The sequence below is a fragment of the Carassius gibelio genome, chromosome B19 (assembly GCF_023724105.1).
Source record: "Carassius gibelio isolate Cgi1373 ecotype wild population from Czech Republic chromosome B19, carGib1.2-hapl.c, whole genome shotgun sequence".
Classification (NCBI taxonomy): Eukaryota; Metazoa; Chordata; class Actinopteri; order Cypriniformes; family Cyprinidae; genus Carassius; species Carassius gibelio.
This window is the reverse complement of record NC_068414.1, coordinates 13,929,677-13,943,107: the sequence shown is the minus strand read 5'-3', so window position 1 is coordinate 13,943,107 and position 13,431 is coordinate 13,929,677. Positions and strand designations below refer to the sequence as shown.

General features: G+C 38.2%; 2 protein-coding genes across 6 annotated transcripts in view; one reads left to right on the top strand and one right to left on the bottom strand.

Annotated features, from left to right (window-relative positions):
* LOC127978840 (XK-related protein 8) overlaps positions 1-4,401 on the top strand; it is a 43,738-nt gene extending 39,337 nt beyond the window's left edge. For 2 of the 4 annotated variants that reach the window (XM_052583777.1, XM_052583781.1), the window contains one exon: positions 3,915-4,401. In XM_052583777.1, the coding sequence (XP_052439737.1) occupies positions 3,915-4,111 (197 nt within the window). In that variant the 3' untranslated portion in view covers positions 4,112-4,401. Of the gene's footprint in view, positions 1-3,419 lie in introns of all 4 variants that reach the window. The other 2 variants (XM_052583780.1, XM_052583779.1) reach the window with 1 other exon arrangement.
* Positions 1-13,431, bottom strand: part of LOC127978838 (eyes absent homolog 3) — a 32,716-nt gene that overhangs the window by 10,184 nt on the left and 9,101 nt on the right. Inside the window, exons 11-19 of one of the 2 annotated variants that reach the window (XR_008158663.1) lie at positions 11,440-11,609; positions 11,140-11,223; positions 10,945-11,034; positions 10,811-10,869; positions 10,484-10,644; positions 9,435-9,549; positions 9,135-9,256; positions 6,779-6,879; positions 6,167-6,669 (exon numbers count right to left, since the gene is read on the bottom strand). Coding sequence is in view for 1 of the 2 variants with exons in the window: in XM_052583770.1 (XP_052439730.1) it covers positions 6,589-6,669; positions 6,779-6,879; positions 9,135-9,256; positions 9,435-9,549; positions 10,484-10,644; positions 10,811-10,869; positions 10,945-11,034; positions 11,140-11,223; positions 11,440-11,609 (983 nt within the window). In the remaining variant the exon portion in view is untranslated. Of the gene's footprint in view, positions 1-4,495; positions 6,670-6,778; positions 6,880-9,134; positions 9,257-9,434; positions 9,550-10,483; positions 10,645-10,810; positions 10,870-10,944; positions 11,035-11,139; positions 11,224-11,439; positions 11,610-13,431 lie in introns of those variants that run through there. The other variant, XM_052583770.1, reaches the window with a different exon arrangement.

Sequence of the window (13,431 nt, the reverse complement as noted above, 5' to 3'; positions counted from 1 at the left end):
GGCAAAATAGGTGCGTCCCTATTAGTGTACTTATGCACTATTGTATACCATTTTTAGTTTAAATAGTGATTACATGTGATTAGTGTGTTAACAGTCCATACTTTTGACATGACAACACTTTATATTTTCAGTAGAGTCTGCTGCAGAGCAAGATTAAACCATTAAAGGGTTAGTTCACCCAAAACTAAAATTATGTCATTAACATACATGCAAACTCAGAAGGACTGAAAAAGGTGAGATTTTTCAGTAAAATTAAAATTTAAAATAAAATAAATTTTATACATCCTATTCAGTCATTATCTGCCAGCACCATTATTTAACATGCAAATAAGATTGATATATAAAATGGAGGAGAAACTGATAATCGTTGTTGCTGGGTTTCTTATCATTTATGATATGACGTTATTTTTTCATACAGAAAAAATTCAAAAGACCAGTTACAAAAGAGAGAGAGAGCCCCGGCCGCGCACTCACCTTCACCATCTTGCTCTTTCTCTCCTCGTGCATATTAATCAAAATAATTTTTTTCCCAGACCAAATGTGACCAAAATGGTTATAAAAATGCTGTCATTATAAAGGTGTAAAATGACGTTGATGAAAATAATGAGGAACGTACTCGTAAACGAAATTAACAGTAAAGTTATTTTGCATTATTGAGACACTGTTTTCCAAATGAATGTTGTTCAGTGCTTTGACGCAATGTATTTTGTTTAAAGCACTATATAAATAAAGGTGATTGATTGATTGATAATGCAGTGGAGGCGATAACTTAGCCTTGCCAAAATCCTTCACAGTGACACTGAACTAACATTGTAAGCTAACAACACAATTTGCTGATCTTACTAGCTAACTAGGCTACACTTCCATTATAACGTTAATATTAAACATGTTAACTAGCAACAACATTAGAGAAAACAATTATATTGTTGGCAGATAACAGCACTTACCTCAAAACTAATGTCAGTGTCCAAAGCGTGAATTCATCCATGGGAAAGCTGCCGCTATCTTGACTGTGATTGGCCAAATGACTCGCGTGCAGTAGGTTCTAGAAGTAGGCGTGAATAGGCGCGAATTCATCCGCGGGAAAAGCTGCAGCAGGGGCTTTTCAAAGAAGACGCTGCTGTTATCTTGACTGTGATTGGCCAAATGACTCGCGTGCTGTATCGCCAAAGATGTTTGTGAAGAATACTGCAGTAGAGAAGACCACAGAAGACCCCCCTCCCCCGTTAAAAAAACTCTTCGGATCTACACAATTCACGTGGATGACATTTTCCCATTCAAAACGGCGATTTTCGGTGAAAAGCGACTAGTTTGCAGGTATGCATTAATAACTCACCCTCATGTCGTTCCAAACCCGTAAGACCTCCGTTTAGCTTTGGAACACAGTTTAACATATTTTAGATTTAGTATGAGACCTTTCTGTCCCTCCATTGAAAATGTGTGTACGATATACTGTCCATGTCCAGAAAGGTAAGAAAAACATCATCAAAGTAGTCCATGTGACATCAGAGGGTCAGTTAGAATTTGTTGAAGCATCAAAAATACATTTTGGTTCAAAAATAGCAAAAACTATGACTTTATTCAGCATAGTCTTCTCTTCCGGGTATGTTGTGAGCGCGTTCACAGCACTGCAATGTAGTGATGTCTGGTTCGCGAACGAATCATTTGATTTAACTGGTTCTTCTTGAACCAGTTCACTGAATCGAACTGAATCATTTGAAACGGTTCACGTCTCCAATAAGCATTAATCCACAAATGACTTAAGCTGTTAACTTTTTTAGATATATATTTCAATGATTTCTTTTAATTTTGATGATTATAACTGACAACTAAGGAAAATCCCAAATTCAGTATCTCAGAAAATTAAAATATAACTTAAGACCAATACAAAGAAAGGATTTTTAGAAATCTTGGCCAACTAAAAAGTATAAAAATGAATTACTGCTCGACTGGCACTGCTCAGGTGTTATGAGAGCCCAGGTTGCTCTGATAGTGGCCTTCAGCTCTTCTGCATTGTTGGATCTAGCATATCGCATTCTTCTCTTCACAATACCCCATAGATTTTCTATGGGGTTAAGGTCAGGTAAATTTGCTGATTAACAATTAACAACAGGGATACCATGGTCCTTAAACCAGGTACTGGAAGCTTTGGCAATTTGTACAAGTGCAAAGTCCTGTTGGAAAATAAAATCTGCATCTTCATAAAATTGGTCCGCAGCAGGAAGCATGAAGTGCTCTAAAACTTCCTGGTATACAGCTGTATTGACCTTAGACCCCAGAAAACACAGTGGACCAACACCAGCAGATGACATGACACGGCAAACCATCACAGACTGTGGAAACTTTACACTGGACCTCAAGCAACGTGGATTGTGTGCCTCTCCTCTCTTCCTCCAGACTCGGGGACCCTGATTTCCAAAGGAAATGCAAAATTTACTTTCATCAGAGCACATAACTTTGGACTACTCAGCAGCAGTCCAGTCCCTTTTGAAGCGAGACACTTCTGATGCTGTCTATTGTTCAAGAGTGGCTTGACACAAGGAATCCGACAGCTAAAACCCCTGTCTTGCATGTGTCTTCATGTATTGGTTCTTGAAGCACTGACTCCAGCTGCAGTCCACTCTTTGTGAATATCCCCCACATTTTTGAATGGGTTTTATTTCACAATCCTCTCCAGGGTGCAGTTATCCCTATTGCTTTTACACTTTTTTTCCCACCACATCTTTTCCTTCCCTTTGCCTCTCTATTAATGTGCTTGGACACAGAGCTCTGTGAACAGCTAGCCTCTTTTGCAATGACCTTTTGTGTCTTGCCCTCCTTTAACATGGTGTCAATGGTCGTCTTTTGGACAACTGTCAAGTCAGCAGTTTTCCCCATGATTGTGTAGCCTACAGAACTAGACTGAGAGACCATTTAAAGTCTTTGCAGGTGTTTTGAGTTAATTAGCTGATTACAGTGTGGCACACGGTGTCTTCAATATTGAACCTTTTCACATTATTCAAATTTTCTGAGATGCTGAATTTGGGATTTTCCTTAGTTGTCAGTTATAATCATCAAAATTAAAAGAAATAAACATTTGAAATACATCAGTCTGTGTTTCAGTTTTTGAATGGAATTAGTAAAATAAATACATTATTTGATGATATTCTAATTATATGACCAGCACCTGAATATGGTGAAAGAATTGCTATTTTGATTTAACAATAGTCCTCAAATTTAATTGTCAAAATAATTTTCCAAGAGTGCTGACTTTTTTTCCACTCAATTAGAAAAAAATTACCTAGAAAGTATGTGATTTCGGTTGCAGATGTTTTGCTTCGTCTTGCTCAGTGTTTCAGCATCAGCATGGCTGTGACTATTTACACACAAGCATATATACGACGTGATATTAAATTTCATACAATGGTAATTTGTTTCAGGTTTAAAAATCCTCTCATCAGCTGCTGCAATTGCTAGTAGTGTTGCTATGTACCACCGCAGCATGCGTATTGGTCTTCCTGAAAAACGCAAGATGAGTTGGATCTCCACTGGCATCTACTTCCTGTGGAACTTGTTGGTGATTATTCCCCGTGTGACTGCTCTGGCACTCTTCTGCAGTGTATTACCATGCTTCATCATAGCTCACTTCCTGTCCCTGTGGATGCTGCTGGTTTTAGTGGCCTGGAGCCAGAAAACAGATCACATGAAAAGTCCTGGTTGGGAATGGCTCTACAGAGCTACTGTTGGACTCATCTGGTACTTCAGTTGGCTTAACGTATCAAAAAAAGGAAACATCAAAGTAAAGAGGGCTCTTTATTATAGTTTCATGGGTTTGGACACAGTGATGCTGCTGAGCTTCTGGTGCTGGAAGGTGTTCGAGTACGAAGGCTGCTGGAGCTCTTTAAATCCTTATATGGTGATCCCGACACTACTAGGTTTGTATGTCATTGGAATACTAGTGAAAATTATGTATTACACATGGTTTCATCCCAATGGTGATAAAGAGAAAAGAGCTGCAACATACGACATGGACTCAGACTCATCCCTGGAAGATACAGCTGCAGCTCCTGCGCAGCCTCTCACTGGAGTCCTCAAGAGGAGCAGGAACATGGTTGCTAATTTCTTCTTCTAGCTCTTGGTTGAACTTTTAAAGTTCAAGTTTTATTTGTAAAAATGTATTATAGTAGTAATATTTTTTTTTTAATCTTATACAGAGAATACCTAGTTTTGGTGGAAATAACTTTGACAAATACATATATATATAACATTTTCTACTGTTATGTTCGTATCAGATTGTGTTTTGATGATGTTACATTCACACAAACTTCACAGGTCGGTTTCGGTGGCTTTAGGAAAGCACAGACAAATGTATTCCAGTTGTTCTGTTTGTTCAAACTCTTTGCTAATAAAATTTTGTCAAAAGGGATGAAAAGTCTACATTACAACTGAAATCAAAAGATTTGGGGTTTAAATGTGTCCTGTGTATGTTTTCATTTAAACAATTATGAGTCAGAGATTAAGCCAGCCTCAAAGTATTTAATGAACGTCACTTACACAAACCCATAAACAGTGTAGGTACAGATATTTGCTTCTTCAGCCAGTTTCAATAAGCCAGAAGTTCTCCAAATGATCTAAAAGCTCGAGCTCAGGGCGAGATAGAGCTTTTATTCTCTGGCTAAAAAAGCCGTTACATCCCTTGATTGTCTATGCATTAGTAACAAATCCCAATATCTCACAATGATAGTGTCATTAGTGTAGATAATAGACAGGATACACAGATTAAATAAAATAATCCTGAAAAAATGCAAAGAAACAAAGTAGGACATGGAGGGGAAAAGCACCAGAAGAGCAGTTTTTTATGATTCAAGTTAAAGAACAACAGCATCTGATTGGCTGAGCTATGGAGAACATGATTTCTGCAGAAAATAAGTCAGAGCACATCAAAAGTACAGACATAATGTTTGTCATATTTCAGTAATTCCCTTTTAAGATAATACACTTACTGAATGTTGATTATAGTAAAAAGGCACAATAAATATATACAGAAAAAAAGAAAAATACACACACACAAACACACACATCTATGCAAACAACTGAAGATTACACATTCTTAATTGTCGAAGCTGCTTGAGTAAAAATGCTATTTCTTCAGGCTCAGTAATGTTCAGTCAAAATCTCACAGCGGTAAGGAATATTACACCCAAGCCAGCTCGTAAAACCACCTTCAACCAAAACTGAAAATCAATTATCACTGACCAGAAATGTATTGCACACTATCACACAGTTCTTCTCCCAAACATGTACAGAGGAATGAAAATGGTCACAGGCTGTGGCCTTGAAGCTTCAAATCCATGGGGAATTTGGGCTATATGCAAGAGGTAATTTTACAAAATCCCACTCAACCATGTGACTTTCCTCAGGGGACGAGAATTCAGTAAGTTCACGTGGCTCAAAATTGCATTATAGATATTTAACGGGACAGTATCAATCCAGGAGCCTATGTTCCCCTTAAAACATCACCTTGAAATGGATTTTTAAAGAAATGGCTCAACCAAAAATTGTTTTGTTGTTTCAAACCCATAAAACTCAACTTTCTTAACACAAAAATGCTGCACTTTTCCATACATTAAAACTTGAGTAGAGACAGGTTTCTGAGATCCATTTTCCTGAAATCATCAAATCACTAATAACGCAGTTAGACTTTAGAGCTAAACAAAGGGTTAGACTGTTTGTAAATCATTTAAATTTAAGCCTGTACTCATTATGACTTGTATCAGATTACACACTAGATGTATTTGACTTGAGGACATTGGAACATTGGAACAAAACAAATAATTTGAATTCTCATTTTTGGCCGATTTATTCTTTCAAAGAAAAAGAGGGACAAACTGTACAAAAACAAATGGTTTCCATTAGGCACTCTGTATTTCGTCACATTGCCTAATTTAAAGCTGAAACTATGAAGTGTGTATGAAGAGTAAACAAAAGTAGATCCCAGGAACCGAGGAACATTTAGAAAAAATCAATAGTCACAGTAAAAGTGGGATCTATGCTAGACCTTATTGGTACCATCTGTACCCAGATGTTAAACAGGCCACATCTGCAATACATTTTAAGAACTGAAACAATTGCATCATTTCTTGGAGGCTTCTAAAGCATGTAACCTGCCTTCTCCTAAGAATCTGACCTTTGGAATGAGTGCAAATCAAAATGACTCCCACTTACTTTTCGGCCCTTTAAAAGAATGCAGAAAAAGACTTTGTTTTATCCTTGGTTGCTGTACCAGTGCAGACCTTTGGTCATGACTTGTTCCTTTGGTGAATCCAGTTATTTTGAAGATGGTAAAGTACATGCTTTTTCCAAGAGAAAGATGCAGTTGAGACAGTTTTTTCCTCTTGTACGGTTGTGTGTCGTCCCAGTGCAAGATTCAACCTAAGCGGAGGATAGCTGCCAGTGAGGGAATGGAGGGCTTGTGAGGTCGTGTCACATAACATCTTGAGTTCTTGTCTGTGACCGCTAACATCCCAGAGTCTACATCAGCTGCTCCATGGTGGATGGGATTGCTGATGGGTGCAGCTGGGGAGATCCATGTCTTACCTACAGCTCCATCTATAAGAAGTCCAGTTCCAGAGCTTGGTGAAGGGAAGTCAGGTCTCCGTGAGAAGAGATTCGCCAAAATGGCATGCTGTGCTAAATTGTAATGGCACACACAGATTAGATCAAACATACTCGGTTCAATAAAGAGAAGTTTTAACGAAAATCTAAAGTTAAAATACAATAAAGCACATAGAGTTTGTACCTGCTTTGCTGCAAACTCTTCATCACGACCGTCCCCTATAACAACATAGGTCACTTTCTTCCCAAAACGAGAGGTGATACGCTCAAAGCAGCTCTCTTTTCCTGTTAACATGTTACACATAACAGGTACATTTATCCTGGTGCTCAGTGTCAGGGTGATACCAATGAATTTAAAACAAGAGTTCACCCAAAAACATACATATTGTCATCATTTATTAACCTTCAAGACAATCAAAAACTTACATTTTATACTGTGGAACACAAGGTGAACATTCTGATAAAAGAATCCTCTGAAGCCATATGATATCTTATGGCTTTTAGTAGAGTTTAAACAATTAGTCGACATTTAAAAAAATGTTATTTTCAAAAAATATTTTTGTTGCTTTAGAGTTGTTTGATCTCATATGACCTAATGTAAGAGCATGCATTAACCTGGTTTGACCAGTGTGGCACTGTAGAGCTAACGGTAATTCAGTATCTCCTGCATGCACTCCAATAGAATAAGACACACTTATGAGAAGTGCAAACAAAGTTGAGCCAGTAGATCATAGGAAAGTTTTACAAGACTACAAACAAAATTGTACATTTTTTTCACTCTTCAATTAGGGGTAAAAAGAAGTTTGAACAGTTCACTGTTAGCAAATATCCTGATGCTGGTGAATGACATTTAGAAGAAAATGCAAATATGTGCTCTACTCTGTTTACTTTCAATAACAAATAAACAAAATGAAAATGACAGTGTGGGAAAGCTGCAGTTAAGAAAGCATGTGATCGGCACTACAGTAAACTCACGTAAAGTGTATTTAAATAACACTTTATACAAAAGCAAGTAGCGTTATAGTATTAACCTTTAAAGACCTAGACCATTTTTGGGGCGCATGGCACACCTGGACTTTTCTTTGTTTTTCAGACCTATTCTAGCAGTCAGCATCAAGTGCCATATATTATAATAACAGGAGAACTTAAAGTTTAAGTCTAACTAATTTAAAGTCCCAACTGTCCTTTAGTTTTCAATAAGAATGACTGATGACTGGCGAGTATGGGACAGTTTGAACGAATCTTTGTTTTATGTCACTTTTTAAAGCAATCAGATAGGATGAGTGGTTCAAAAGCTATTAAACATTAAATAATTTTATTTTTAGCTGCACGTGACCGTCTTGGTCTTAGAGGGTTTAACTTGACACAAGTGTCAGTGTTTCATTCGGTTACAATTACAACTCAATTTTCTCATGAATTGTAAAAGCTGAATAATCGAGAATACCCAATACCGCCCTCTCGCAGCTGTAGAGTGTAATGTTTTCTTTTGGTTCATGTCAAATTAATTTTGATAAATGAGTCGCACCTGACTATAAGTCCCAGGACCAGCCAAACTATGAAAAAAAGTGCGACTTATAGTCAGGAAAATACGGTAATTGAATAATTTGTCAACAAAAATTATGACTAAATATTGTCGTCAACTAATCTTTAAAACGAGACGCAACTTAAATGCTGGTCATGTGACGATGACTATAACTAAATGTATAATGCAATATTGTTGCAGAATAAAAACTAGACTTAATGTGGTTTACAAAATAAAAACTAAGCTAAAACGTCCCTTCATTTTCGTTTACCAAAATGAGACGAAACGAAATGTTATAATGATATTATGTCTCGTTTAGCAGTATTTCTGTTTCTTGTGTCTCACTTCAGAGGCTGCATCAGGACGCACTGCGCAGATGCAGACAACGTCTCTTCCTCAAGCCCCACTCACGGCATTATTTAGAAGACGACAAACAAATAACGTTAAGTCTGACACAGTGAAAGGGACCGATGTGTGTAATTTTAACATGTTTGGTTGGTAAAATATTTGTTGTTAATTCAAATCAGAGTGTCTTCCATGTCTGGAATGGATATATTTGAGTCTATAAGGAGACAATAACATAACAAGATAACCTTGTTTGCAATGGGTTTGGTTAAAAGAACATTTTTGGTTTCATCTATATTACTAGGTACTTATACTATATTGACTGGGTTAAATAGAACTGCATTACTAAATAGAATAAATGTCATTAGTTTTTGTTGTCTAAAACTAGTCGAAAATAGTCATGGATAATTCTGAATAAAATAAGACTAACAATGCTCAGACTTTTAGCCGGCTGAAACTTGACTAGATAAAAAGAGTATGAATGTGACTTAAACTAATAAAAACTAAAATGACAGCTTCATACAAGGACTAGACTAAAACAAAAATTAAAACAGGCCGCCAAAAACAACACTAGTGTGAACATGCTTCAGAAATTCTCCTTTTGTGTTCTGCACAACACCTGGCTTTGGAATGACATGAGGGTGAGCGAATGTTTGAAATTTAAAACTATTACCTATTTTAGTGGCGCTGTAGATGTTCTCGATAGGAAAGACGTCACCCAGGCCATAGAGAAGCACTTTAGCTAAAGCGGGAACCAGCTGAGTGGTGGTGACCAGAACATTCATACATCTGCCCCTGTGAACAAACACCAAAACTATTAGTCCTTTGTTAGAGTGTACACTACATCAAAGCTGAAGAAGAAACCTGTTTGGCGTGTTGCTCCAGCACATCACACACACTGTTCAACGCCTAAAGGGGGATCTGATGATTTCCTCGAAATCACGCATGTTCATGGAACAGAGTCAGATCTTACCTCGACTGAATGAGCAAGAGAGATTTGAGGGCAGTGCTCAGCCAGGCATCTGTAACGGTCTCGATCTCAGAGCGTAGCCTGAGCAAAAGGTCTCTCTTCATTGGGCTCAGCAGACCTGCAAGGACAGCAGATGACGTTGGCATTAAATGGTGTTATATATTTGGCTTGTTAATAAGCAGTAATTTAAAGACACTGCTGGACCTGGTCTGTATAGCTAGTTTATCCATGCAACACAACTAGCAGCAATGTTCAGTTCAGCAATGACAACATTCCAGATGTTTTGACTTTTTCTATATTTTTTTTCTTGTTCGTTTGTTTTAAAGACCAGAGGAACATGTTCACCTAATGTTGTTGTGGGAACATGATATAATTTCTTCTTTAAAACTTCCTTAGTATTAATTGATTATTATCACCATCTCTTCATTATCTCTTCTTGTCATCTGGAGCAGCAGTTAAAACTTTCTATTGTGGACATCAGAACAAGCCAGTTTCCTCCTTTATCGGATAAAAGCGTCTGCTAAATAAACTAAACTAAATGTAAATCGAGTTTATAATAGTTTATACATATTTTCTACTGTAGACACCAAGTGTAAATCCACATTTGTGCATAATTATTGTATGTTTTAAATTCAAAAGGCCATTGTAGGAAACTTGTCCAATAAATCTATATTTTTTTACTTTTGAATTTAGAACAGTTTTTAAAACTTTTTAGAATTATCATCATTGTCACTGAAGCCCTGCTCCTGAAGTATGTGCTTGAATGCTTCTGTTACAGAAGTCATGTACGTACCTGTTGACTTGTGCACAAGCTATAATTTGCTGGAACAATAAACCACCTCTTCTACATACCTACTGTCAGTTCAATCAGACAGCACACATGAGGCCGTCATGGAGGTACTGTGATTATAAATCAACCAAATATAAGGGAAAAGCATGCTAGAAGGCAAGACAGGGAACTTCTACTTGACTAAGTAATAATGGTAGAGTAACAGCGCCCCTCTGAGGGCAACTGCAGCATGGTTTGGAGCAGAGATGGGAGACATCCTCACCTCCCACATTTCCTTTGAATCCATTGTAGATCTCTTTGAGGCGGCGATATCTGAAGGCCAGCTTACGCATCCACTCCACTCCTCCCTGTACCGCTGCGGTGGACCCTGGACCACCGCCCGCACTGGGCCCGCTGAAGCCATCGCTGGAGAAGCTGTAGTTGCTAAACCAGAATCATCAAAATTAAATGTACAGACTACAGCATTACTTACAGCTTTTACACACAACATTTGTCATAAACATAACAGTTACATGTGTGTTTTGAGACGTTACTGAAAATTAATTTGCTAGTGCAAGTTGTAACATAAAGTTTGACTTGGTTTCATTACCTCAAGTCCTGCCCATTGTCATCTGAGGCGACATCATCAACATGAACCTGATCACATTCCTGTGTTGACAGAAGGTGTGAATGTTATTTACATGAACATGATGCAAACTGAACCTCGTGTTAAACTCTGCTTACCTCCAGATCGTTGAAGAAGAGATGAGTGTCTGCGAGCTCAAAGATCAGCTCCTCCATCTGAAGACCCAGATTGAGAACGGTCGCTGGATCCTGAAAAAACAAAAGCATCGCAGGAAACAGCAAGAATATGAGAATGGGGGGGGGGGGGATTAAACAGGCATTACTTTTGCTAGTGTGTAAAGCAATTCGCTGTACCTTGCCAAACTTCTGTGCAAATGAGCCAGTGAGAAGAGAATGGAAAATGATGATGGTTTCATCCAGATCCCATAAGAAGATGCGCTGAGAAAGGAAAGAGTTCCTCACGTTTGTTACAACTGGCCCAATTCATTATACTCATCTGATGATTCATTACTCTACCCTCCATTTTAACATTCAACAAAATAAAACAAAAATTGTAAAGCTGGCTCCCTGTTTCATTGAGCAAGCTCAATTTAATGATTTTTCATTAAATTCCTAAAACGAGTGTTCCTAAAACGATCCAGTCTGCTTCTTTACCTCAAGGTCATTGTCTGTGGATTGGGAACCATCAGATTTCTTAGCTTTGCCTTTAGTTTTGCCAGGAGGGTTTTTGGGGTTGGTCTCGTCTTGGTCCCGTGCTCCTGTGGGAAGGGCCATCCCAGCAGGCAGAGCAACACCTGTTGGGATCGTCACATCTGGAGATGCATCTGATGAAATGAGCAAAAACATGAACTACAGTGAGAACGAGAAGAATGAGGAGCATCCAAAATAACAACAACATAATCTATTCCAGGACACTGCAACAGTTTACCACCCACTTACTATTAAACTATTACTAATGAAGCAAGTAATACACAAACTAATATATTAATTATATGAATTACATAAATTAATCCCAATGCATTTTAATATAGTAATATTTACTATTTTAAGTCTAATTTATGATAGCAGTACAATATATATACACTAGCATTCTAAAGTTTGGGGTCAGTAAGATTTTCATATGTTTTTGAAAAAGTCTTGTGTCAGACTCTTAGGCGCACCAGAAAACACGTCAGCAGCGTCATGAACGCACTCAGAATAGACCAGGTGTCCTGACATTTTATCCGACCCGTCATGTGCACATCAATATCGCATCCTTTTTCTCATGCTAAACAACCATATTTAAAGGGGGGGGTGAAATGCTATTTTAAAGCAGAGTTTTTTACACTGTTAAAGAGTTGGATTCCCATGCTAAACATGGACAAAGTTTCAAAAATTAAGTTGTACGTTTGTCACAAGTTTCGGAAAGTTTTTTTCGAGTATGGCTCTGTGTGACGTTAGATGGAGCGGAATTTCCTTATATGGGTCCTAAGGGCACTTCTGCTGGAAGAGCGCGCGCTCCTGTATAGCAGAGCAGAGACGAGACATTTACTGATCAGAGCGAGAGCGTCGCAAAATGTCACAAAAGAAGTGTGTTTTTCGTTGCCAGGGCAAGACAACCCTGCACAGATTACCAAAAAAAAACAGCATTAAGGGACCAGTGGATGGAGTTTATTTTTACAGAGCATCAACGGAGTTGTGCAAGTGTTTGTGTTTGTTCCCTGCATTTCGAAGATGCTTGTTTTACAAACAAGGCCCAGTTTGATGACGGATTTGCGTATCGTTTATTTCTTAAGGATGATGCAATCCCAACGAAAAAGGGTCACGATAGTGTGTTGGAACCGCAGGCGGTGAGTAAAACTGCTTCAAATATCTCTGCCTCCTTGTTAGTGCGTCCCCTCCCATGCCAGAGACCCGGGTTCGAGCCTCGAGCTCAGAGCGAGTCGTTGCTGCTGCTGCTCTCGTTCAGTTTCAGCCTCGGGATCTGATTCTGGATCATAAATAAACGGCTGAATCTGACTGTTAGCCATGGTTTGTTTTGGATGATGGTTTTTCCTCACGGTAATGTCACAGCTTCCAGACGCTCTCAACGCAAAAGCCTACTGGCGCTCGTGATTCTTTAGCTCCGCCCACACGTCACGCCTCCAGTCGGTCGTGTTTTTCCGGGAAAAATCGGTACAGACTATCTTTCTCTTATGAATATAATAAAACTAAAGACTTTTTGGAGTTATGAAGGATGCAGTACTACTCTATATGTAGTCAAGATTAACAGGATATTGAGTGAAAATTTCACCCCCCCTTTAATGTATCTGCATTACTGTAAGGGTAGGTTTAGGGTTGGGGTAGTTGTAGAATTTAATAAAAACGCAATCTAATTGGTAGAAAAGAATATTTATTGTTGGTTTCCTGTAGCTGTATCAATTCTAGCTACAACCGCGAATATAACGCATAATTACTGTATTTGCAGTACTGTAAGAGTAGATTTAGGGTTGGTGTAGACGTTAATAAACAATAACTTTACAGTAGCATTTTTCGTTGTCGAATTGTACAACCCACTGTTAGTGGGAGGTAGAGAAATCTGACAGCGTAGGACAAACTGACAGAACACCGGAATAGAAGACAATGCTGAATAACATTGTAGTTTTGGTTATTTTTAGACCAAAATGT